The sequence below is a fragment of the Rhinatrema bivittatum genome, chromosome 8, assembly GCF_901001135.1.
Source record: "Rhinatrema bivittatum chromosome 8, aRhiBiv1.1, whole genome shotgun sequence".
Lineage (NCBI taxonomy): Eukaryota > Metazoa > Chordata > Amphibia > Gymnophiona > Rhinatrematidae > Rhinatrema > Rhinatrema bivittatum.
The window spans coordinates 256,086,302-256,112,126 of NC_042622.1; the positions used below are offsets into that span (position 1 = coordinate 256,086,302).

General features: G+C 47.9%; 1 protein-coding gene across 2 annotated transcripts in view; it reads left to right on the forward strand.

The window, feature by feature from the left end:
- The window catches only part of PACS1 (phosphofurin acidic cluster sorting protein 1), a 478,069-nt gene that overhangs the window by 427,318 nt on the left and 24,926 nt on the right, over positions 1 to 25,825 (forward strand). Inside the window, exons 21-22 of one of the 2 annotated variants that reach the window (XR_003858449.1) lie at positions 10,830 to 10,872; positions 10,959 to 11,049. Coding sequence is in view for 1 of the 2 variants with exons in the window: in XM_029614641.1 (XP_029470501.1) it covers positions 10,830 to 10,872; positions 10,959 to 11,094 (179 nt within the window). In the remaining variant the exon portion in view is untranslated. Of the gene's footprint in view, positions 1 to 10,829; positions 10,873 to 10,958; positions 11,095 to 25,825 lie in introns of those variants that run through there. The other variant, XM_029614641.1, reaches the window with a different exon arrangement.

Sequence of the window (25,825 nt, forward strand, 5' to 3'; positions counted from 1 at the left end):
GGTTCTCAACAGATGTGGCAGGACACCCTAGTGTTGCGAGGTCATGGAAGGTGTGTCGCAGAGCCAGCAGAAGTCTGCTCTTTCATCATCAGTCAGGACAGGAGTTGGCTGATTTCTTCTTTATTGAGTATGACAGGAAGCTGCTTTTGCTTACCTTTCCTCTTCCTGGCCCAGTGGGCGGTTATTCCCTTCTGTTTCACCCAGATCAAGAGTGAGATATCACCAACTCCTGTTCATATGGACCCGGCAGGACACCATCTTTATCGTCTTCTGCCTGGACTTGCAGTGAGGCTGCTGATTCTTTCTTCACCCCATGGAGCCTAGACATTAAAGCAGGAGCATGAGGAAGGGAGGTGCGTGCTCTATAGATCCACTGTTGACTTCTGCTGCGCTGCCTCTTCTTCCTCTCTTCAATGCTTCTTGCTCTCAAGTGCTGCTGGTAAAGCGGGAGGGAGACTCTGGTTTGGACTGAAGACTTATGCTGGCTGGGAACCAGGAGGAGGGGAAATGTGCTGGGCAGGAAGGCCTTGGGAGATAGGAAGTCAGGAGTCTGCTGGGTAGGAAGGGGTGGGGGAAAGGAGGTTGGGTTGCTGGGTAGGGAGAGGTGGTGGAAAGAGGGACTGGGGGGCTGCTGGGCAGGGAGAAGAGATAGAAGTGGAGGCAGAGATGGAGGTGTGGGGCCTGCTGGGTTGGGGGAGAAAGGAAGTCGGAGGTGCTGAGCAGGAACGGATGGGAAAGAGGTGGTCAGAGGTATGCTGGGAAGGGGAGAGTTGAGCAGGGGAGAGAGGCAGCACAGGGAAGAGGTGGGGGTTGACGGAAATGTTGGAGAGGGATATGAGCATGTGAAGGGACAATTTAATAATTTGGAGAAGTGAGGAGTGATGGGAGCATGGAGAGAACTGAACGGGGTACAAGAGCCATAATATGTCAGTTTTGAGAATATGCATTTCTTCTATCTTTGAACTTTGCTTAGAGTAGAAGGAAATATTTCTTTTTCTAGTTTTTCAGTTTTGCACTACATGCAGAAGGTTTTGGTATTTCCATTCCAGTTTTTGTTTCCGTATTTGTAATTTGTGGTATTTTAGTCTATATTAGATGAAGGTAGGTCTGTCTGATTTCTGTATGTGTGTGACTGAGATGTAGCATGTAAGGATTTGTATCCTTATTTGTTGTATTTTCTCAATATGATATTGCACTGGTGGTGAACTGCTGCCTTTTCATGGGTAAGGCTATTGCTGTTTCATTTCTTGGAGTTAGTGCTGCTTTGGTATGGCAGGTTTGATAGACATGTACAGAGTGAGGTTTGTTTGTATTATTTTACAATGCACCTGGTAGTAGAGGGAGTTTGTGATGCTGTTATTGAGATGACACCAGACCGTATCTCAAAGGAGACAGAGACAGGATGGAGGCGGTTCAGAGAAGGGTGACCAAAATGGTGGGTGGTCTCCATCGAATGACTTATGAGGAGATGTTGAAGAACCTGAATTTGTATACCCTGGAGGAGAGGAGGAGCAGGGGTGATATGATACAGATCTTCAGATACTTGAAAGATTTTAATGATCCATGGTCGTCAACAAACCTTTTCCATTGGGAACAATTTAGTAGAACTAGGGGTCACGATTTGAAACTCCAAGGAGGAAGACTTAGAACCAATGTCAGGAAATATTTCTTCACGGAGATGATGGTGGATGCCTGGAATGCCCTTCCGGAGGAAGTGGTGAAGACTAAAACTGAAGGATTTCAAAGGGGCATGGGATAAACACTGTGAATCCCTAAAAGGCTAGAGGATGGGAATAAATAAAAAAGCTAAACCGGCACAGAGCGGCAGTTACTACCCTTACGAGAAACATGGGGGTAACCTGCACGGAGTGGCCGTTACTACCTTGCGAAGCTTGCTGGGCAGACTGGGTGGACCATTTTGGTCTTTTTCTGCCATCATTACTATGTTACTGTCTTTTTTGTATGGTGAGTTGTACAGGGAAATGTCTTAGTTCTGCTCTGCACTCATTGTCAGGAAGCGGGATATTCCTGTGAATGTAGAGTACCGGTATATGTTTATATTTAGCCCCATAATGGACATGTGTTCAGTGTGTTAAGCATGTGAGCGTCAGGACACTACCTTTATTTTATCAGGTGTGTCCTGATAAAATAAAGGTTGAGAACCACTGTCCTAGATGATATCTATTCGGAATAATCTCAGACATGCAATAAAGTGGTGGACTAATTCTAATCTTCATGATCACTCATTTCATCCATCTATGATACAACACATAATAAACACAGATGCATCACCCTACAGTTGGGAAGCTCACCTGAACAACACTTGTTCACAGGGAGCTTGGACAAACCAAGAAATGAAATATCACATCAATCTATTACAACTCAGAGCAATTTTTAATGCTCTTCAAGTATTCCAAAAATGGAAACCAAACTCAGTAGTTCAGATTCAAGCAATCAAGTAGCAATATTCTACATAAACAAGAGGGAATAGAGTCTGTGAATTTACAGTATTCCAGGAAGCAGTTAAGATATGGGATTGGGCTTGGGCTTGGCACAGGAATGTAATGCTATCTGCAGTTTATCTCCCAGGCAAAGACAGTGTTTTAGCAGACTTAGTCAATGCGTGGAACTGCATGAAAGGTCAATACATAATGGGGCGGATTTTAAAAGCCTTGCTCGCGTAAATCCGCCCGGATTTACGCGAGCAGGGCCTTGCGCGCCTATTTTCCATAGGCCTGCCGGCGCGCGCAGAGCCCCGGGACTCGCGTAAGTCCCGGGGTTTTTTGTCGGGGGGCGTTTTGGGGGCTGGATGTGGTGTTTCAGGGGCGGGCCCGGGGGCGTGGTTTCGGGCCGGGGCGGTCCGGGGGCATGGCCGCGCCCTCCGGAACCGATTTACTTCTCCCTCCGGGAGGCGTAAATCCGTGGACAAAGGTAGGGGGGGGTTTAGATAGGGCCGGGGTGGGTGGGTTAGGTAGAGGAAGGGAGGGGAAGGTGAGGGGAGGGCGAAAGAGAGTTCCCTCCGAGGCCGCTCCGATTTCGGAGCGGCCTCGGAGGGAATGGAGGCAGGCTGCGCGGCTTGGCGCACGCCGGCTGCCCAAAATCGGCAGCCTTGCGCGCGCCGATCCTGGCTACTAAAATCCAGCGTACTTTTGTTTGCGACTGGTGCGCCAACAAAAGTACGCGAACGCACATTTTTTAAAAATCTACCCCAATGTTTTTAAAAGACTTTTGTACAAGTGGGGAGCTCCTCTCATAGATCTGTTTGCAGTGCCCTAGAATCAGAAACTTGCACTTTATTATTCAAAGAGACTAGCAGTTGACACCTTAGCATCAGAAGCATTTCTAATTAAATAGAACAAAGTTCTTATGTATGCCAATTCCTCTAATTTCAAAGGTCATACTCAAGTTATGTAAAGACAAGAGGAAAATGATTATTATTCCCTTTTGACCTTGACAGGTATGGTTTCCGTGGCTTCAAAAATTGGTGGTAGCTCCACCAGTACATCTTCCAGTTTTTCCAGATGATCTCACTCAGGGGGCTCTATTCCGCACCCAGATCGTCAATCATTGGCCCTCACAATATGGATATTGAAAACGAGCAGTAATGGCCTAGTCGTTACTTTTATTAATTAAAATGTTGTTTTGGCAGCTTAAAAAGCCAGTAACTGGACAATCTTACAATTTCAAATGGAAAAGATACGTTACTTGGTGTGCTGATAGAAAGAAGAATCCATTTATTTGTATGATGGCATTTTTCCTTGAGTATCTCTTTTATCTTTTAAATAGCAGTTTGAAATCAAACTCCATAACACCACATTTAAGTACCATTTTGGCATACCATCATTCAGAATGTTTACCACTATCTCAGCTTCCAATAGTGTTGAAATTTATTAAGATCCTTGATTGGGAGACCCGCCCCCCCCCCCCCCCCTCTGATGTCACTGAGAACTGTGATGGACGTTAAACGGCGCCATAACACCAGGCGTCACGCGCTGAAGGGGCACTCCCCTTTGTGCTTCCCTTCGTGCATCCCGTAGTGTTAGCCATTCCCCATGTTCTTTTATATCCCTTGTTAACAATCCCCATATTTAAATGTTTAATGTATTTGACAAAGGTAATGCATAAGTTCCTGCAAATTTTGTTTAAATGTAAACCGATGTGATATGTAAAATCGAACACCGGTATATAAAAGTAAGTAAATAAATAAATAAATAAGAAATTATACTACTTAATGCTTCTAATTTAGGTCTCCTTTTCCTTAATGGAACTCAGTGTTTTAGTACAAATAATGAAGCCACCTTTTGCACTGTTGGCATCTACTGATGTGAAGTGGCTCAATTCGAAAGATGTATTCCTTATGGCAGTGACATCGGCATGAAGAGTTAGTAATCCTCCATAAACTCAGATTTTCTCTAACAAAGTAATTCTAATAATACAATCAAAATTCCTACCTAAGGTAGTATTACAGTTTCATTTGAATCAATCGTTTTTTCTGCCTACATTTTTTTTCTTAAGCCTCATTCACTATTAGCTAAATAAAGTCTCCAGCGTCTACGAGATAATCAGCTCTATGCCAAGCTCGAAAAGTGTTCTTTCGAGCAAGAGGCTGTTCCTTTCTTAGGCTACTTGGTCTCCAGTCAAGGTTTCAAAATGGATCCCCAGAAGTGATGGAGAAGGCTCTCGCTCTGGTGTTTGTGAGGTGAGCAATTTTGAGTGAAGGGGTGTGGAGGGTGCCCGCAAGGGAGTTTCTGGTAGGACGGTTGGCCTGGTGGAAGTGTGGCATATCTTCGATCCAGGGGGAGTTATTTTTATATAGCGTGTTATGTATGATAGTAAGTGTTTTGTATTGAGAGCGATAGGTGATTGGTAGCCAGTGGAGGTTTTGTAATATGGGAGTAATATGATCAGTCTTTCTTGAGTTTGTAAGGATGCGAGCCATGGCATTTTGTAAGATTTGGAGGGGTTTGATTGTGGAAGCTGGAAGGCCTATTAGCAGTGAGTTGCAATAGTCAAGTTTTGATAGTATAGTGGTTTGCATAACGGTACGGAAGTCATGTGCGTGGAGGAGAGGCTTAAGTTTTTTGAGGGTTTGGAGTTTATAGAAGCCCCCTTTTAGGAGTGATTTGATGTGGGATTTGAAGCTAAGTTGTGTATCTAAGAGAACTCCTAGATCTCTGACAGTGGACGGAGGTGTGAGATTTTGTGAAGTGTTCTGTTGCAGTTGGTGAATGGATAAGCTGGGTTGATTAGTAATAATTAGGATTTCAGTTTTTGAAGTATTGAGTGCAAGGTGTAGGTTGGAAAGGAGGGCGTTGATAGATGTGAGGCATGTCTCCCAGAAGTGCAGGGTTTCGTTGAGGGAGTTTTGGATGGGGATAAGTATTTGTACGTCGTCAGCGTACAAGAAGAATTTTAGTCCCAGTTTGGATAATAAGTGGCAAAGAGGGAGAAGGTAGATGTTAAAGAGGGTGGAGGAAAGGGAGGAGCCCTGGGGTACGCCTTGTGAAAGAGGAATGTGTGTGGATTCGGATTTATCAAGTTTGACTAAGTACTTTCTGTGGTCAAGGTACTTTCTAAGTACTTTCTGTGTACTTTCTAAGTACTTTCTGTGGTCAAGGTAGGAGGAGAACCATGATAGGGCTGTGTTAGAGATGCCTATCTCTGCTAAAAGTATTCGCGACTGGCCTCAACCCATGGGCCTCAAGGCCTTACAGAGATTCCTTGGCTTTGCCAATTACTATCAGTCATTTATTCACCATTATTCCACACTGACCACACCACTTACAGCCATGATTCGCAAGGGGGCCAACCCTTCTCTGTGGTCGCCCGAAGCCATAACCACCTCCAGGATCTCAAGGCCGCCTTTCTCTGGGAATCGTGCCTCCACCATCCGGATCCCAGGCGACCATTCATAGTCTAGGTCGATGGCTCCGACGTGGGAGTAGGGGCGGTCCTAAGTTAATACTCAACCACCCATACCTTACACCCGTGCTCTTTTTTTTCCCGACGCTTTTCCCCAGAAGAACAGAACTACGTGATCGGGGATAAGGAGTTGCTAGCTGTCAAGCTAGTCTTCGAAGAATGGTGCCCCTGGCTCGAAGGATCACAGTGTATACTGACCACAAAAAACTCAAATATTTACATCATGCTCAGTGCCTAAACCATCGCCAGGCCCATTGGGCCCTCTTTTTGCCTGCTTCAATTTCCTGCTTTGCTACAGACCAGCCAACAGAAATTGCGGAGCCGATGCTCTCTCCAGATCTTTCGTTCCAGAGGATGTTGCCGACACTCCATGGCACATAATTGACCCCGCCAAGGTACTCCTTTCCGGTACCATCTGGGAAAGATGGTGGTCCCTCGTCAACTGCGCTGGAAGGTTCTCCGTTGGGCTCACGATTCCCTGACTGCCGGACTCCCAGGGGCAGTCTAGAATGCTCTCCAGCGGTTCTACTGGTAGCCTACCATGAAGAAAGACACACAGGCCTATGTCGAGTCCTGTCCCACCTGCGCTCGCCATTAACCCCCAGTGGGGCGTCCGTGGGGACTCTTGCAACCGCTGCCCATTCTGAGTGAGCCATGGATCCATATCGCGACAGATTTCATCATGGATCTCTCTTCCTCCGGTGGCAACACCACAATTTGGGTCATTGTCGACCATTTTTCAAAGATGGCCCATTTCGTGGCTCTACCTGGACTTCCTTCGGCACCACAGCTGGCGAAATTGTTTATCTGCCACGTGTTCCGTCTCCACGGGCTTCCTAAACATATCGTCTCGGACTGTGGAGTTCAATTTTCTGCTTGGTTTTCGAGATCTCTCTGCAAAAAGTTTGACATCTCTTTGGATTTCACTTCAGCTTATCACCCCCAAGCCAGTGGACAAATAGAATCAATAGGACCTTGAAACAATTTCTACAGGCATACGTGAATCTATGACAGAATGATTGGGCTGACCTTCTTCCCTGGGCAGAGTTTGACCTAAATTCTCATGAGTCCGCATCCACCGGCTCATCCCTGTTCCAAGTGGTCTACGGACGTCAGCCTCTGCCACCACTTCCACTATCCGTTCCTTCCCCAGCGGCCCAGTCAACCACCCAGGAACTGCATCAATTGTGGAATACCACGAAGCAGCTAGTACAAGCAGCCCAAAGGTCAAAGAAATTCTTTGATGTGCACCATTGTGAAGCTCCCCAGTTTAAACCGGGCAACAAGGTGTGGCTCAGCACCTGGTTTATCCAACTCAAACTGCCATCGGCTCGCTTTGCTCCCAGATACATCGGCCCCTTTCCGGTGCTCCGCCAGTTGGACCCAGTCAACTACAAACTCCAGTTGCCCTCCTCTCTTAAAATCCACAACGTCTTCCACATTTCTTTGTTGAAACCCATGGTATTGTCCAACTTCTCTAAGAAACCACCAGCTCCTCAACCACTATCATCGGAGGCTGACGTGACATACCAAGTTCAAGATGTCCTTGATGTGAGGAAACGTGGAAAAAGATGGGAGCCTACTGGCCCCCGCTCCTCGGGGGCCAGTGTGCACTTCTCGGGAGACTTGTCTACAGACCTCCCTGCTCCTTTGGGTGGTCCCTGCGCCTCTCCAGAGGTCCTGCCTGCTGTCCTCCCCGTTCCTCGTGGTTGCCCTGGAACTATCTTACAGAGATTCTTGCTTTGCAGTTCCCCGCTCCTCGGGGCAGTGCTTTTGTCCCTACACCAGCAACTGGCTCTGCAGTTCTCCGCTCCTCGGGGCAGGGCCTATGTCTCTACGCCAGCAACTTGCTTTGCACTCCCTGCTCCTCCAGGGCTCTGCTTACTTCTTGCTGGCGACTTGCTCCACTCTTCCCCGCTCCTTGGGGTAGGGCCTGTGTCGCTACATCAGCTACCTGCTGCACGCCTCCCCACTCCTCGGGGAAGCTTCTACATCTCTATTCAAGTGACTTTGCTCCTGCTGCCCGCTCCTCGGGGCAGCCTACGTCACTGCTGCAAGGACTGACTCTGTGCTTCCCCGCTTCTCGGGGCGGCCCCTATGTCGTCATACCAGAGACTTTGTTACTACGCTATACTACAGTCATGTGTTCTACTACTGCTAACCATGCCTCCCGACAGTGAGGAACTGTGGGGCTCCTCCCCTCAGGCTGTAACAACACTCACCTCTGGCCAAGGGTCCACAAACCTACGAACCCTAACTTTTGCTTCAGTGTTTTCTGAAGACGTTGTTGGGGAGATACCTGTGCCAGTAAGTATTTTCAATGGTGGTGATTCAGAAGAGCTAATACAAATCACTGTGAAACTGGAAGATGTAATAAAGTAGATTGACAAATTAAAGAGTAGCAAATCACTCAGACCAGATGGTATACAACCCAGAGTTCTGAAAGAACTAAAAAATGACATTGCAAATCTGTTACTGGTAATTTGTAGTCTATCATTGGGATCGTCCACCATGCCTGAAGACTGGAGGGTGGCCAATGTAGCCCCAGTCTTTAAAAAAAAAAAAAAAAAAAAAAAAAGGGCTCCAGAGGTGAGCCTGACTTAATGCCAGGAAAAATTGTGGAAACTATTCTAAACCTTTATGATGGCAAAACCGAATGACTGTATTTAAAACTCGATAAATTAAAAAAGAAAGAAAGAAAGAATAAAATCACAGAACATATAGAAAGTCATGATTTAATGTGACTCAGCCAGCATGGATTTACATAAGAGAAATCGTGCCTCACCAATCTGCTACATTTTTTTGAAGCAGTTAATAAGCACGTGGATAATGGTGAGCCGGTGGATGAGGTGTATTTGGATTTTCAGAAGGCGTTTGACAAAGAACCCCATCAGAGACTCCTGAGAAAATTAAAAAGTCACTGGATAGGCGGCAATGTTCCATTGTGGATTGCAAACTGGTTAAAAGATGATAAACGGGAGAGTATTTTATTTATTTATTTATTTTTGGGTTTTATATACCGGAAGTTCCTGATACAATACATATCACTCCAGTTCACATTTAACAGAGTAGGACTAAATAGTTAATTTTCTCAGTGGAGAAAGGTAAACAGTGGCATGCCTCAGGGATCTTGAAGGGGAGGGAAGAGGAGAGATTAGAATTGAAGTAGCTGTTGTAGGAGTTGTACTGGAGATTTAAGTACACCTATTGTATATAGGCTTAGGTAAAAATGAAATGTGTTCCTAAGGAGTAGGAGAGATGAGAGACCACTTGCTTCTTTTTTCTTTTCCTCAGAAGCCAATGTCAAATTGAAAAACTCCCAGCAGCAAGAACTAATATCTGAGCCAATAGGAAGTCCCCAGAATCAGTGGGAGATGGAAATATGTGACCATGAATAGTCAACAACAACAAGACTTACAGGATTATAGGGGCTTGTAGTTTTATTTATATATATATATATATATATAAAGTTAATGGGGACAGAACACTGCATTTTTGTGTGTTTTCACTGTAAATAAACTGCTCTTAAGGAACAGCCAGAGTCCGCCTCTGTTTTTCCTCTGGCTATCCCGAAGCCGCTACCACTCAAGTTACCACAGGCCACCCTCCAGTCTTCAGGTATTATGGCTGTTTTAAATAATTAGTTTACAGATTATTAGTAACAGGTTTGCAGTTTTATGTTTAAGTTATTTTAGGACACTGGGGTGAATGCAGTCCAGTCTTAGTGATTTGACTTCTGTGCTGTTACAAGCTTTTGTCTGAACAGGCCTTGTTTACTGCAGTTCAGTTTATATTGGGTCCTGCAAGTTGTTCAAAACTCAGGATGCAAAATAGAGAGATCACATTAAACCTGTCTTGCAATCTCTCCACTGGCTACCCATCCAATGGAGAATACAATTTAAGATCCTTACACTCATTAATATGCCTCTGAGGAACCAATGTACCAATTTGCATCTGCACAGATTAACATGGGATTTGCAAGGAGGAATTCTAATTTATTTGCAAATCTTTTGTGTGCCAAATTCTTGTTCAATTTGGGGCAGATCTTCAAACCTGCTCGCGGGTGTAGATTTGTTCACGCAGCCCGGCGTGAACAAATCTACACCCGATTTTATAACATGCGCACGGTGCCACGCGCATGTTATAAAATCCGGGGTCGGCACACGCAAGGGGGTGCACAATTGTGCAACTTGCGCGCGCCAAGCCGCGCAGGCTTCCTCCGTTCCCTCTGAGGCCGCTCTGAAATCGGAGCGGCCTGGGAGGAAACTTTCCTTCCGCCCCATCTCCACCTTCCACTGTTTAACCCGCCCCCAGCCCTATCTAAACCCCCCCTACCGTTACCGTTGAAGTTACGCCTGCCGGCTGCTAGCTCACCATCCCTGGCATGGCGGCTGTTCCGGAGGCTTCAGTCTCGCCCCCGGGTCGGCTCCCCGCCCCCAGAACGCCCCTTTTTCGAAGCCCCGGGACAAACGCACGTCCCGGGGCTTGTGCGCGCCGCCAAGCCGATGCAAATTAGGCTCAGCGCGCGCAGGAGCAGATTTTCTCGGGTTACGTGCATATGTTACGCCCTTAGCCTTTGGAAATATGCCCCTTTGGGTGTAAAATTGTTAACGCAAAAATGTGCGCACAACCATGTAATTTGACATGAGTGCCTAGTTGGGTACACCTTATTACACTGAGGCCTCTGTTCTTTCAAAAAGACTTTGTTACTCTGGAGTGTGCTGTGTTACTGTTGTCAAAGAAGTAGAAGTATAAGACGTGACCATGGGTCAGTTATCTTCAGATTGTATCAAATAAATGAATAGTCTGAACTGTATAGGCTCCTTCAGCCATTAATTGCAGAGTGCTGGGAGGTGGGGTGAAGAATGGAAATCCCTGTTATAAATGCCTGTCATATTTCCTCCCAGGTTGTTAAAGTGGGACTCATTGAACAGTCTCCCGCAGCGGCAGGTAAATTACTTTCTTTTCATATTTACATTTATTCAGTCACAGGGAAGAGCCTTAATGCTCACCAGCCCCCTCTGCTTTACCTACAGGAGATGGAGATGACGTCCCTGCTGTCAGCCTGGCTGTCCCATCCACATCACCCCCATCAACCTCAGGAGTGGTGAAGGATGTCTCAGCCACTCCTCCCTCTTCTCCTTCCATGACTAGCGGGCTGGCTGTTGTCAGGTATACATCTCTTGGCAGCAAGCACTCTGGATCCAACCAAGTGTCGGGCTGATACAGTAAAAATCACAGAAGAGCCAGCGCTCCGAGGCGAGCGTCCGCTCTCCCGACGCGCGCCCAGGCCACTCTCCTGGGCGCGCGATCGAGTATTTAAATGAGGGCCTGCGGTAAAAAGAGGTGCTAGGGATGTGCTAGTGTCCCTAGCACCTCCTTTTTGACATAAGCGGTGACTGTCAGCGTGTTTAACAGCCGACGCTCAATTTTACTGGCATCGGTTCTCCAACCCGCGGGCCGTGGGCAGATTTTAAATGTTTTGTTTTGTTTTTTTAATTTTTACTTTTTTTTAAATTTTGGGGCCTCCGACTTAATATCTCTATGATATTAAGTTGGAGGGTGTACAGAAAAGCAGTTTTTTCTGCTTTTCTGTACACTTTCCCTGTGCAGTCTGAAATTAACTTCTGCCTTTGGGCAGGCGTTAATTTCTGCTTCGCTGCACAGTTTACTTTCTGTATCGCGTGGGAATAACTAATAGGCCCATCAACATGCATTTGCATGTTGCGGGTGCTATTAGTTTCGGTGGGGTTGGCCGCACATTTTCGACATGCTATTACCCCTTACTGTATAACGGGTAAAAATAGCGCGCCGAAAACGCGCGGCCAAACCGGGGCTAAAGGTGCGCTCGGCCGAGCGCACCATACTGAATCGGCCCATGTGTAACTACTGAAAGGAAGCAGTAAAACAGTGATTGTAGTAGGTACCCAGATCAGCCCTGATTCCCGGGTTTTGCACGCCTGCCAGCCAGGGCCAGTGCAAGGGGATTAGGCACCCTAAACACCTTCTGCCTTGCGATGCCCCATGCCCCCTGCCCCACCCCCGGCCACAGCCCTGACTCCAGGGGTAGGGACCATATGCCACTGCTCCCCCATCCCCCTGCACCGCCCACCCAAATTTAAATAAAATAACCCCTCCTCCCTCCCAAGACTCAAGAAAACACCTAGTCGTCCAGCAGGGGGCCCGGGAGCGATCTGCTGCTCCCAGGCAGTCAGCTGCCGCTAACTAAAATGGCGCCTGTGGCCTTTAGCCTCTACCATGTGACGGGCTACCGGTGCCATTGGCCAGCCCTTGTCACATGGCAGGGGCAATGGACAGCCCGCATCATTTCTTTAAATGGCACCAGTCATCCATTGCCCCTACCATGTGACATGGGCTGGCAATGGCACCAGTATCCCCTGTCACATGGTAGGGGTAAAGGCCACTGGCGCCATTTTGGTCAGCAGCAGATCGCTCCCGGGCCCCCCATTGGACCACCAGGGGCTTTTGTGAGTCTGGGGGGGGGCACTTTTGCCCCTTCAAAATTCTGCCGCCTCACCCTGCCTCATTGGCTCGCAAGCGGCGGCAGTAGCTGCAGCACCCCCTAATGGTTGGCGCCTTAGACCCAAGGCTAGCTCGCCTAGTGCTTCCGCCAGCCCTGCTGCCAGGAGATGGAGACAGACAATTTTACTGACTCTGTACATAACCTAGTGTGCCACCTGCAGTCCCTCAGTATTTCTCTGTCTCCAGCAGATGGTAGATGGTGTTAAATCCTGCAGTCTGGAGTGGAAAAAAAAAGGGAAGAGAGAAGATATTGGAAGGGTCCTCCCAGGAGGTTGTCAGGTCCTGGTGGGGCCATCCTTCCTGGTCGAGGCAGCCGAGCAGAGGGTTGGTGACCCTTGATTGTAGCTTGTGCCCGAAAATTCTAGAGGTTGGGGACAGCTGGTTGTCCAGTTATCTCCTTCCCTGGCTAAGTTGTATGGATCCAACAGCCGGCTCTGCCACCATTAAAAAAAAGTATTCTTTTTTTTTTTATTCCTTGTCTGGGGCAGTAAAGTTTGTTTTAAAAAAAAACTTTAAAGAATTATTAAGATGAAGAAATAAAGGTGACAAACTTAGAGCTGTATCTTCGAGGCTCCTGCAGCTCCTTTGGGTACAGCACAGCAGGCCAGGCGGCTTCAGGCAGTGACTGGGGGAACCCTGTCAGTCAGACTGAGGCAGGGTGTTGCGGCGCACATGTATAATGGCGCCAATGGCACCTTTCTGAGCACTGCTAGACCTGTGGTGGGTTGCTCCTGTGAGACACCTAGGTATACCCTAAGTGTCTCTGGTGGAGAGGTCTGTTGTGGCGGGGCTAACTTGAAGACTTTGCCACAAAACGTTTAGTAAGGTGAGCCCAGGCTGTTCCTGGTGAGCGCGGGAACAGCAATCATTTTAACGGTAGTGAGAAGTGCTGCTCCACAAAAAAAAAAAATTTATCGATTCCGCAGTAGTGGGGAAGGACAGGAAGCCAAGGGGATGCGCTTCCACTTGCAGACAGACGGTCCAAGCACGCCAATGAGAGTGTTTCCGCTTGCAAACTCTTGCTGCTGTTTTATGTGCGCTCCTGCTGGGGGTGGGAGGTGGAGTCCCAGGTTGCTATGATGGTTTATCACGCTCAGCGCAGTCTCTGCATTTTCCACGCCAGTGTGCTCTCTGGTGAGGAGAGAAGGCCATCAGCATCAAAGTGAGCAGGGTGGTGAGAAGTATGCCTAAACAGACAACCAACATGGAGAAGGAAAATACCCAGACGCCTCTGCTATTCTTTAGCCTGCCTGAGCTGAATGAACTCTGAGTGACTTTCTGAGGATGACTTGCAGAATGTCCCTGAGCAGGCCGACAACCTGGCACCAGAAAGGGGAGGCCTATTCATTGGGTCACAAAGAAGAAACCAACACGGGAGCTTCAGGCACTATTCTGTTGAAATCTCACTGGACAAGATAATTAGCAGAACAAAGGATTATCTGGAGTGTGAGGGCAAATGGGCACATCTGGGAAGACTGGTCAGGGCAGTTCAGGGATAGGTTGTCATGTCAACAGCATGATGTGACTCTGTAAATGGTTCTTTGGGCAGTCACGTAAGTCTAGAAGCTTCGACAATATTATATGTTTAACTATAAAAGAAGGGTCACTTCCTGTATCCAACGAGATGCTGGTCAGATTGTAAGGCTAAGGGCACCCAGTATCCAGCAGTGGGCTCACTGTGCTTGGCGACTGGGGGCTCTCAGCACATGCTGCTCGCTTTCGCAATAGTGCTACCACAGAGGACAGGAGGGAAAGTTCCACAGGACTGTGACAGGTTCCCGCTGTAGTATTTGACCCTAATATAGACAAGAAAGCAGGATCATACTGGTTCAGCTCCTCTGATTATTGCTGGTAAAAGGAGGATTCCTTCACGTTGGGTTCCTCTCTAAGCCACCGCGGACCAACAGGTGATAAATTTATTTTTTGGTCGCAGCCTCTCTCTCTTCAGTTAAAGTTCAGAGGGGTGTGGGCCAGGAGTCATTTTCATGTCTCTGGCAATTGGCTGCTCCTACAGTTTTTTTCCTCCATGAGGAGATCAGAGTGTGGCAGGTTGTTTCCCAAGAGGAATGTTAAGGGGGCAGCTCTGGACGGACACCTTTTCAGGGACCTGTGCAGGTTCCTTCTTGGTTTTTCTGCTGCATGCCCTACTCTGGAGAGTGCTTGAGCCAGCTGGTGGTTCCAGTAGGGGTGTGTGGCACTTCTTGCTCGGCCTAAGGGACAGAGTGGCTGGATTCTGCCCTGGTGGGCATACCAGGTTGCTGTTTTTTCCCAGAGGTGCTCTTCACCTATAAGTGCTGTTTGGCGATGCAATGGCTTGGGAGAGCCAGCTTTTTTGTGGCAGTCAGGCCGTGGTTTGTTTACCACTTAAGGTTCTCTGTATTATCCTGGTTTGGTCTGAGCCTTGTTCTGCGTGTCCTTAGAGTGCTTGGAGTCATGGATTCACATGTGAAGTCCAACTGGGAGACAAATCCAATATAGGTTTGGATAGTTTGCAGAGTCCAGCAAAGGCCTTGCCCGATTGCACGTTGGTGATGGAGGCACATTTTCAGGGCAGTAAAGGCTTTTTTCGATCTAAATGTTCTTAGGGGCTGCAGGGCAATCCGCAACCAGAACGCAGTCCTGGGGGTCAGCCTTTTCAGGAGGGAGCAGAAGCCATCCCGAGATAGCCCCACTATAGTTGCAGGTGGTGCAGAGCCTTTGCGATGAAGCAAGGACAGGTTTCGTTGTCGGAGAGCGCTTGGCACACTTTTATGAGGAATGGGCCACAAGGGTTAATCCACTTTTGCCAGGGACCAGTGGGCCCAAAGTGTGATGTGATGTTGGGCGGCTACTCAGTAGAATTTACTCATCCAATATGAGACAGTTAAGTCTTTCCCCTTGCATTCCTCTCACCAAGCGAGTAGCTGTTTGCAGCATCCGGGGGGGGGGGAGGGAGCTTTTGGGTTGGTTCCTTGAGTGGAAAGAGGATCAGGATTGGAGAGCCATTCAGTAAAGAATGTTTTGCCCAATTTTGGGGTTTAAGGAAGGTGGAACTGACCCTCAAGGTTCTTCTGTTTCAAATGGAGACCCTGTGATCATTCATTGCGGCGGTACATACAGAGAAGCTTCTGGATTTCCTTACGTTTAACAGAGGCTTATCTGCTTATAACTATCAGCATGATCCAGTGGTTTCTGAGGTTCATGCTATTGGGAGAACATTTTCAGTTTCCAGCCTTTGCATTTGCACTGGGAACAGCTTCGTGTACATTCACTAAGGTGTTGATGGTAATAGTAGTGGCCTTGCAAACAGATGGTGTGCTAGTGCATACATTTCTGAACGATTAGCTCATTTGGGCAAGATTAGAGGCCTCTGAGGATAGTCAGTACAGACAGTGCTGAATCGGTGGGTGTCTCTATCATGGGTGGTGAATCTAGCAAAGAGCCATCTTGTTCCCTCTCAGACCCTGGAGTATCAGCTTGGTGAATTTTGGAGCCATCTTATCCCCTTTCAGACTTTGGAGTATCTGGGGGGGATCAGTTTGACATGCTGAAGGGGAGACTGTTTCTCACAGAGGATTTTACAGGTTTAGATTTGATTCCTTTTAGAGTTATCAATGCCCAAGGTTAAGTCCTGTCCTGGGCTCGATGGCAACATCATAGGAGTTGGTGCCCTGGGTGTTTGCACATATGCACCCCATTTTGAGAACTCTTTCCTTCCAGTGCAATCCATTATTGAGGGATTTTCATCTTCTCCTAGGACAAGTAGGATGGTAGACCTCGCAGATGGGTGACATCTTCAGATGAATCCCAGCATGAAAAACTTTTGTCAAAGTTTCCAGAACCTTGACTGCCACACTGAGCATGTCCGGCAGTCAAGTGAAGTCCAACTGGGAGTCACATCAAATATAGGTTTGGATAGTTTGCAGAGTCCAGCAAAGGCCTTGCCCGTTCACACATTGGTGATGGAGGCACATTTTCAGGGTTTATTTTCCAACCATTTTTTCCTGGTTGTTTTTCGATGTTCTCAACACCGGGTCCCTCTTCTTCAGTCGGTGCGGTAGATGTTTGAAATTTTTCCCTTGTGTGGTCGATTCCCGATGAGTCGCCTCTTGGTGACCGATGGTCATCGATTGCTTGCCAGCTTTTTTCATGGCATTGTCTGGTTTTCGCTGATACCCTCAGTACCTGCGGGCCATGTTGATTACTGATCCACACAAGGTCTGTATCCTCTGGGGAAGTTGCATGATGTCCAAGGGTGCCATCTGTGTGACCCCCATTGTGCCTGGCTGGATAAGATGGAAAAGCTTTTTGCTAAAAAGTCTGATCTATCTACTCCGGCATCGGGGGCGTCAACACCTACAGGCCAAGAGGAGCCGTTAGGTATGCCGTCCCTCTCTACCCCTCCGGTGGGTTCTTCTCATGAGAGGAGCCAGAAATAGGCCATCTCCGGTGTCATCGCACTCAAGAACATCAAGATCTTCACCTTTCTAGGCTCCAGGGAAAGACTTGGACCTAGCACAGAGGGAAGTCCTGCAAGCACTGTCACTGGTCGCCGTTGGCGCATGGCTCCAGAATTGGTGTGGCATCGGTGGCCGCCAAGCAGCCACCAAAGCAACCCCATGGGAAAGAGGCACCATCTTCTATCAGACCTGGGTGTCCAAGGCATTCCCCACCGATTGCGGGACCGAGCCTCCTTGATGCCCTCGATATCAAAACCAAGAGAGGCTTGGGCAGGAGCCCTCCATGCTGGCCTCCAAGGGACCTTAGCGAGGGGGAACCCCCATATGATCCCTGGGAAGATGACACATCTGAGTCTTCCTCGGAGCACTCAGATGACCTTTTTTCCGAGCCGTCTCTGCCAGAGGAAAGGCGTAAACCTCCCTCTGAGGATCTCTCCTTTGTGGGCTTCGTCCGGACTGTGGCAGAGGCCATCTCGTTCTAGCTCCTCATTGAAGAGGACGCTCGGCCCAAAACGCTGGATGTCCTCCAGTTTGTTGATGACCCAAAGGAGATAGTGGCTGTCCCAATCCATGAGATTTTCAAGGAACTCCTCCTCAGGATTTGGGAACACCCTGTGTCCTTTCCTCCAGTCAATCAGAAGGCGGACACCATTTATCTGGTGCAGCAAGCCCTGGGCTTTGAGAGGCCACACCTTCCACACCAGTCTGTGATGGTGGAGACTGCCCTCAAGAAAGCCAAATGTTCTCGTACCCATGCCCCTGCCCCACCAGGTCAGGAACACAGAGCTTTGGCTGACATAGGTAGGAAGGTTTTTCAGGGCGCTATGCTCATTGCTCGTTTCGCGTTCTACCAACTGTATATGATCCAATACCATCGGAACCTATGGAAACAGGTCCAGGAGTTGTCAAAGCGCCTGCCCCAACAGCAGCAGGACACTTTCTTGGTGATAGTGCAGAAAGGCCTGGAGGCCGGAATACATGAGTTGCAGTCCATCTAAGATGTGTTTGAAACTGCAGCGAGGGTGGCTGCAGAAGGGCATTGGTGCCCGCAGAATGGCCTGGCTTCGTGTCTCGACCTTTGACCAGAGGTCCAGGAGAAGCTGGCGAACTTGTCCTGCATGGGAGAGGATCTCTTCGGTGATAAAGTTAAGGATGCAGTGACCCAGTTAAAAGACCACCATGAATCCCTGCAAGACCTCTCAGCAGGTACCTCAGACCCGCCATCCTCGATTAGGAAATCCTTGCGCAAGGGCTCCAGGAAGTCCTTTTACCACCAGAGAAAGTACTACCCTCCTGCCTCTCAGGCGCGTACATCACATGCCAGCTCTTGGGGTCACTCTCGTCAACAGTGAACCCCCAGGCCTCAGCCAGCCCCCTCCCCCTCCCCCAGCAAAACCCTGCTACGTGGTTTTGACTACAGGCAAGGGATCATGTGCAAGTTTGCCATACCCTCGGGCACCTAGCATTACGTCGGACCAGTGGGATCTCGCTATCGTTCACTGAGGGTACCAGCTGAACTTCAGGGATGTCCCCGAGGACTCTCCCACAGGAAGTACTTAATTCAGAGCTCTCTGCCTTACTAATGGCAGGGGCGATCAAAACCTTCCCCCTCCACCAGTGGAGCTGAGGGTTCTACTCTCGGTACTTCCTGATACCAAAGAAAACAGGGTGCCTGCACCCTATTCTCGATATGAGGGCCTTGAACAAGTTTCTGCAAAGAGAAAAGTTCAAAATGGACTCTTTGGGCACCCTGATCCCTCTCCTAAAGGACACCTACACCCATATCAAGATCTTCCCCAGCCACAGGAAGTATCTCCGCTTTCTAGTGGTAAAGGAGCATTTCCAGTACCATGTGTTGCCTTTTGGCCTCTTTTCTGCCCCATGGTTCTTCACCAAATGCCTGGCAGTTGTGGGGGCACACCTGCGCTGGCAGGGAGTGCATGTGTTCCCCTATCTGGACGATTGGTTAATCAGAAGCAACACCTAGCAGAGGGCGCTTCACTCCCTGACCATAACTGCCCATCTCTGGGATTTGTCATTAACTACCCCAAGTCCCATCTCAGTCCATTCCCACATCTGGGCTTTATTTTGGCCAGACTGGACACAGTTCAGGCCAAGGTGTTTCTGCCCCATGACCAAGCGCTTGCCCTGGCATCACTGGCGAGTTTGGTCTGCCACAGTCGTCAGGTTTCTACTCGCTTGTTGTTCTGTCTTCTGGGTCACATGGCTGCGTCTGTTCACTTTACCCCATTCGCCCGCTTGTGTATGCGCAGGCCTCAATGGACCCTGCACTCTTAGTGGTTGCAGGCAACCCAGGACCTCAATGTACGTGTCTGTCACACAGTCCCTTCAGGCTTCACTGTCCTGGATGGGAAAATCTCTCCAGTCTGGAACGGGGACTTCCGTTTCATACTTCCCCACACCAGATTGTGCTCCCCACCGAAGCATCCACGCTGGGTTGGGGGGCACATGTGGACAGCCTCTATACACAGGATCGATGGATGGAACAGGAAGCTCGCTACCAAATCAACTTCCTGGAGCTCCAAGCAATCCGCTACGCTCTCTGGGCGTTTCGGGATCGTTTGTCCCACAAAATTGTTCTTATCCAAATGTTCTATCAGGTGGCAATGTGGTACATTGACAAACAGGGAGGCCCAGGCTCCTTCCTCCTTTGTCAGGAGGTGGTGCTGATTTGCTCCTGGGCCCTAACCCAGGGCATGCTCTTATAAGCGATTTACCCGGCAGGGACAGACAATGTGGTGGTGGACCACCTGAGTCGAGTGATCAGTCCACACGAGTGGTCACTGGACCCCTCGGTAGCGGGCCGGATCTTCCGCCTATGGGGAACCCCAGATGTGGATATCTTTGCCTCCCTTCGCAACAGCAAAAATCAAACAGTACAGGAGCGATGGAAAGCCAGCCTCAGACGCCTTTGCCCACCACTGGGACAAGGGTCTTCTGTATGCGTATCCTTCGCTTCTGCTGGTGGTAAAGATTCTCATGAAGCTCCAGCAGGACAAGGGGACCATGATCCTGGTGGCCCCATATTGACCAAGGTAGGTCTGGTTTCCAGACCTGCAGGACCTGTCGGTCAGAGAGCCCATCCATCTGGGGATCTCCCCCAATCTGATCACACAGGTTATCCCAGGACAAGCAGGATGCTAGTCCTCACATATGGGTGACATCACTGACGGAGCCCTATTGCGGGAAAAAACTTCTGTCAAAGTTTCTAGAAACTTTTGACTGGCTGCCTGAGGCTACTGAGCATGCCCGGCATGCCATGATATTCCCTGCCACAGGGGTCTCACTTCAGTCTTCTTTTTTCCGTGCTGCACTCAGCATCGCAGAGACAGGAGCCCTGTGAGAATCTCTCACTAATTCTGACTGGAAAAATCATATTTTTTCTCAAAATTCCCCATTGGGGTCTCACTAAAACTCATTCTTCACCGGACGGTGACAGAAAATAATATTTTGGAAAATTTCTTTACTCAGGATTTCTCTTTCTCTCACCTCATCGATGGCTGTCGATCACAGACATGGCTTCAGGTTTTAAAAAGTGTCCAACTTGCAACCGAACCATGTCTATAACAGATCCTCACATAGAATGTGTAATCTGTTTGGGAGAGAAACATGAAATTACTTCATGTGAGAAGTGTCAGGAAATGACCCCGAAGGGCAGAAAGCTGAGACAGGAGAAAATGTTTCAGCTTTTTCATCTCAAATCACTGCCTTCACCGTCTACCTCGACAAAGTCATCACCAACGGGGGTCACTAAGAAAATCCTCTTTAAAAAACGGAGAATAGAAGAATCGGGCGATGCTCCGTCACCAGTACCATCGACCAGGTCAGTGGAATCGAGGCCTAAACATAAACACTGACGGCATTGATCCCCGGTGTCGTCATCGCTCCCTCCCCCAGAGGAACAGACTAAGAAGCGGCACAAGCTGTCCAATCCCTCGCTGACTTCCGCATCTTCGGTTCCGGGGCCTCTTCCTTCGGTATCGCCATCGTCATCGAATGCCCAAGTTTTACCATCGCCGCCAGACTTACTAAGTCTAATCAAACGGATGGTCACCGAGACTTTTCAGGCACAGTTACCAGCGTCATCGCCGATGCCAACTCTTCAGTCAATGCCGGTGGAAGCACCGATGCCAGCCATTATGCCGATGCCTGCTGTTCCGCCGATGACAGATATGTCGATGCCGGAAACTCTGCCAGCATCGTCGATGTCGATGGATATATCTATTCCATCGATGGAATCTTCGATGCCAAAGCCACCGATGTCTACGGAGATGCTACCTCTGATTTATTCATCACATCTCCAAGTTCCATCGACTAAAGTGGCCGCAATTTCATCGATGCCCTCGGTTCCAGACCAATTGTCGACATTTTCTTTTATTCAAACGTAGACTTTGGCTGCCTCGTCTCCCCTGCAACCAAAATTGGTTTACACGATGGCACCTACTCCATACCCTTCTCAAAGGGCATCGACAACAAGACTCAAGGCATCCATGAAAGTGAAACATACGATGCCAAAACATCCATCTGTCTCTTCTGACACTTTGGGTGCACAGTCGCATTTATACAAGTTACTAACCAAAAGGTATGAAGACCTGTTAGCTTCCTTACCTGCTAATCCAGTACAAGAGGAGCAAGATGATATATTCTCTGATCATACTTGGCCTGGACCCTCAGGTGTTTCTAAGCTTCCTAAGCCTACACCTATTGAACAACCTTCTGCGTAAGATACCTGGTCAGATACTTCATCAGAATTCTCATCAGAGGAATTCATGTCTGATCCCTCACCTCCTCAAGCTAAGAAACAATCCCCGCCAGAGGATTTTTCATTTTCTACCTTCATCCAAGAAATGGCAGATTCTATACCATTCAAACTGCAGACAGATACCGATGACAGACAACAAACTCTAGAAATACTCCAGTTTGTTGATCCTCCCAAACATACTCTCGCCATCCCTATTCATGAAGTTCTGCTGCAGTTACAGCAACGCATCTGGGAACATCCATGCACTGTTCCTGCAGTAAACAAAAGGATAGATGCTACATACCTCGTGCAGGCTGCACCAGGCTACCAAAAGCCTCAGCTGCCCCACCATTCGGTGGTCGTAGAATCTGCACAGAAGCGTTCCAGGCGATCTTGGACCCATTCCTCTATTCCTCCCGGGAAGGATAATCGATTCCTCGATCAAATGAGTCGAAAAATCTATCAGGAGCCATGCTCTCTTCGAGGATTTCAGCATACCATCTCTATATGACACAACACCAGAGAAACCTCTGGAAGCAAATAGAAGAGTTCATACCATCCCTACCTGTGCAGTACCAAGAAGCAGCGCAGAATATTATTACCAAAGGTTTAGATACCGGCAAGCATGAGGTGAGAGCCGCTTATGATGCCTACGAAACGGCCTCAAGAATTGCTGCTTCAGGAGTTACTGCTCGGAGGTGGGCTTGGCTCAAAGCATCTGACTTACGGCCAGAGGTGCAAGACAAACTTGTTGACCTCCCTTGCCTGGGTGATAGTCTTTTTGGCACTAAAGTGCAGGACGCAGTATCCCAACTACGTGAGCATACGGAGACTCTGAGGCAATTATCCTCTCTTCCGCATGATACACATGCTACTCGCAGACCTCCTAGACGGGACACCAGACGGCCATTTTATCGACAAAGGAGATATTATCCTCCATCATCCAGGCCACAGCCTCCGAGGGCTCAACAGCGACCACAACAGAGGCACCAAAGAACACCCAAACCTCAACCTCCTTCCCAAACGGGACCTGCAACTGGATTTTGAGGTCAAGTCCAGAGAGCAAAGCCCCTATTCCAATCCCTATACCACGCTACCCAAGTGCTACAGCACTTGAACATCCATAACATCAGACCAATGGGTCCTCTCAATTATACACAGAGGTTATCAACTCAATTTCACAACCATTCCTCCAGATTGTCCACCTTGTCATTCCCATCTCAGCAAAGCTCATTTGCTTCACTTACAAACGGAATTATCCACTCTTCTGAAAGCGAGGGCTATAGAATCGGTGCCCCGGTCTCAGCAGGGCGGAGGATTCTACTCCCGTTACTTCCTCATTCCAAAGAAAACCGGAGGCCTACGACCCATCCTAGATCTCAGGAATCTCAACAAATTTCTAAAAAAAGAAAAGTTCAGGATGGTTTCTCTAGGCACCATGCTTCCACTTCTACAAAAAGGGGATTGGCTTTGCTCTCTGGATCTTCAAGACGCTTACGCTCACATTCCAATATTTCCTCCTCATCACAAATACCTATGCTTCATGGTAGGTCATCAGCATCTACAATACAAAGTCCTCCCATTCGGACTTCCATCGGCTCCCAGAGTATTCACAAAGTGTCTAGCAGTACTTGCAGGTCACTTACACAAGGAAAGTGTCCATGTATTTCCATATCTAAATAGTTACCCAGTTACTGTTTGTTGATGTTTATTTCTTGTATGCAAAGTTTACTGTTCTATGTAATGGCAGTGCCAAAAGTTCTGTATAATGACACTGTCAAAAAGTTTTAGTTATCTGTAAACCGATACGATGTGCAAACGGCTATCGGTATATAAAAACCTATAAATAAATAAATAAATAAATCTAGACGACTGGCCCATCAGAAGTCAATCTCAACAAGGAGCTCTAACTTCTCTCAATCAAACAATTGCTCTCCTTCACTCCACGGGATTTCTCATAAACTATCAAAAATCCCACCTAACACCATCGCACCAACTTCAATTCATAGGTGCAGACTTGGACACTATCCTGTCAAGAGCCTTTCTGCCCAAGGATCGAGCAGAGACATTATCCCTGTTGGCAAGCTCGCTTCGCTCAAAGAAACAGGCAACAGCTCATCAGTTTCTAACCTTACTAGGCCACATGGCCTCCACAGTTCATGTCACTCCTATGGCAAGACTCGCCATGAGAGTAACCCAATGGACATTGCGATCTCAATGGATTCAAGCCATTCAACCAGTACATTATCCAATTCAAGTAACCCACCAGCTACGTTCCTCTCTCCTTTGGTGGGCAAACAGGGACAATTTGCGCAAGGGCCTACCCTTCCAACAACCAGTTCCACAGATAACATTAACTAAGATGCATCCACCTTTGGTTGGGGAGCACACATAGACAATCTCCAAACTCAAGGGACTTGGACAAAACTCGAAGCAACATTCCAAATCAATTTTCTGGAACTTTGAGCTATACGTTATGCGCTGCATGCATTCAAAGACTGCCTTTCACACAAAACTGTTCTCATGAAACGGACAACACAGTTGCCATGTGGTACATCAACAAACAGGGAGGTACGGGCTCGTATCTCCTTTGTCAAGAGGCTACACAGATTTGGGCCTGGGCCCTGAATCACTCAATATTCCTCTGGGCCTCTTATCTGGCAGGCATTCACAACGTAGTGGCAGATCGACTCAGTCGTCAGTTCCAACCACACGAGTGGTCCCTGGATACCTCAGTAGCGACCAGGATATTTCAACGGTGGGGACAACCGACGATAGACCTCTTTGCGTCACCTCTGAATCACAAAGTGGACAACGTCTGTTCTCTACACAGACAGAAGAACCAGCCAGCCAAGGACGCCTTTGCTCACACTTGGAACTCAGGCCTACTATACGCGTATCCTCTGATACCGCTAATAACCAAAACTCTAGTGAAGCTACAACAGGACAAGGGGTCCATGATACTCATAGCCCCATATTGGCCTCGATAAGTCTGGTTTCCCACACTTCTAGACCTCTCAGTCAGGGATCCCATTCGCCTGGGAGTAACTCCCACTCTCATAACTCAGGATCAGGGTCAATTGCGCCATCCCAACCTTCAATCCATATCCCTGACAGCATGGATGTTGAAAGCTTGATTTTACAACCACTCAATCTTTCAAACAATGTCTCTCAAGTGCTTCTAGCTTCACGTAAACCTTCCACACGAAAGAACTATTCTTCCAAATGGAAAAGATTTACTATGTGGTGCAGACAAAAGAAGATAGACCCTTTCACCTGCCCCATAACCTCTCTCTTAGACTACTTATACCTACTTTCAGACTCTGGTCTCCAGACGTCATCTGTAAGAGTACATTTAAGTGCAATCTCAGCTTACCATAACAAGGTTGGAGATGCACCCATATCCACACAACCTCTCATCAGCAGGTTTATGAGAGGTTTAACTCATCTTAAACCACCAATTCGACCACCAGTCACAGAATGGGATCTGAATTTGGTACTAACAAGACTCATACGTTCTCCTTTCGAACCCATAGATTCTTGTGATTTAAAATTCCTCACATGGAAGACTATCTTCCTCATAGCTATTACTTCAGCTAGAAGGGTTAGTGAGTTACAAGCACTTGTCACGTACGAACCCTACACAAAATTCCTGCATGATAGAGTGGTTCTCCGTACACATCCAAAATTCCTTCCTAAGGTAGTTACGGAATTCCACTTGAACCAATCCATAGTTTTACCCACATTTTTTCCAAGGCCTCATTCTCACCAGGGAGAAACAGCCTTACATACCTTGGACTGTAAACGTGCTGTATCCTTTTATTTAAACCGCACTGCAGTCCACAGGAAATCCAATCAATTTTTGTTTCTTATGATCCAAACAAACCTGGTAAAGCAGTGGGTAAACATACTCTATCCAATTGGCTAGTAGATTGCATACAGTTTTGCTATGAAAAAGCGGGCCTTCCTCTCCAAGGGCGAGTAAAGGCACACTCAGTAAGAGCAATGTCAACTTCAGTAGCACACTATCGTTCAGTGCCAATCATTGACATATGTAAAGCAGCAACATGGAGTTTTCTTCACACCTTTGCAGCTCATTACTGTTTGGACAAACAAGGACGACAAGATTCAGCCTATGGACAATCTGTCTTAAAGAACT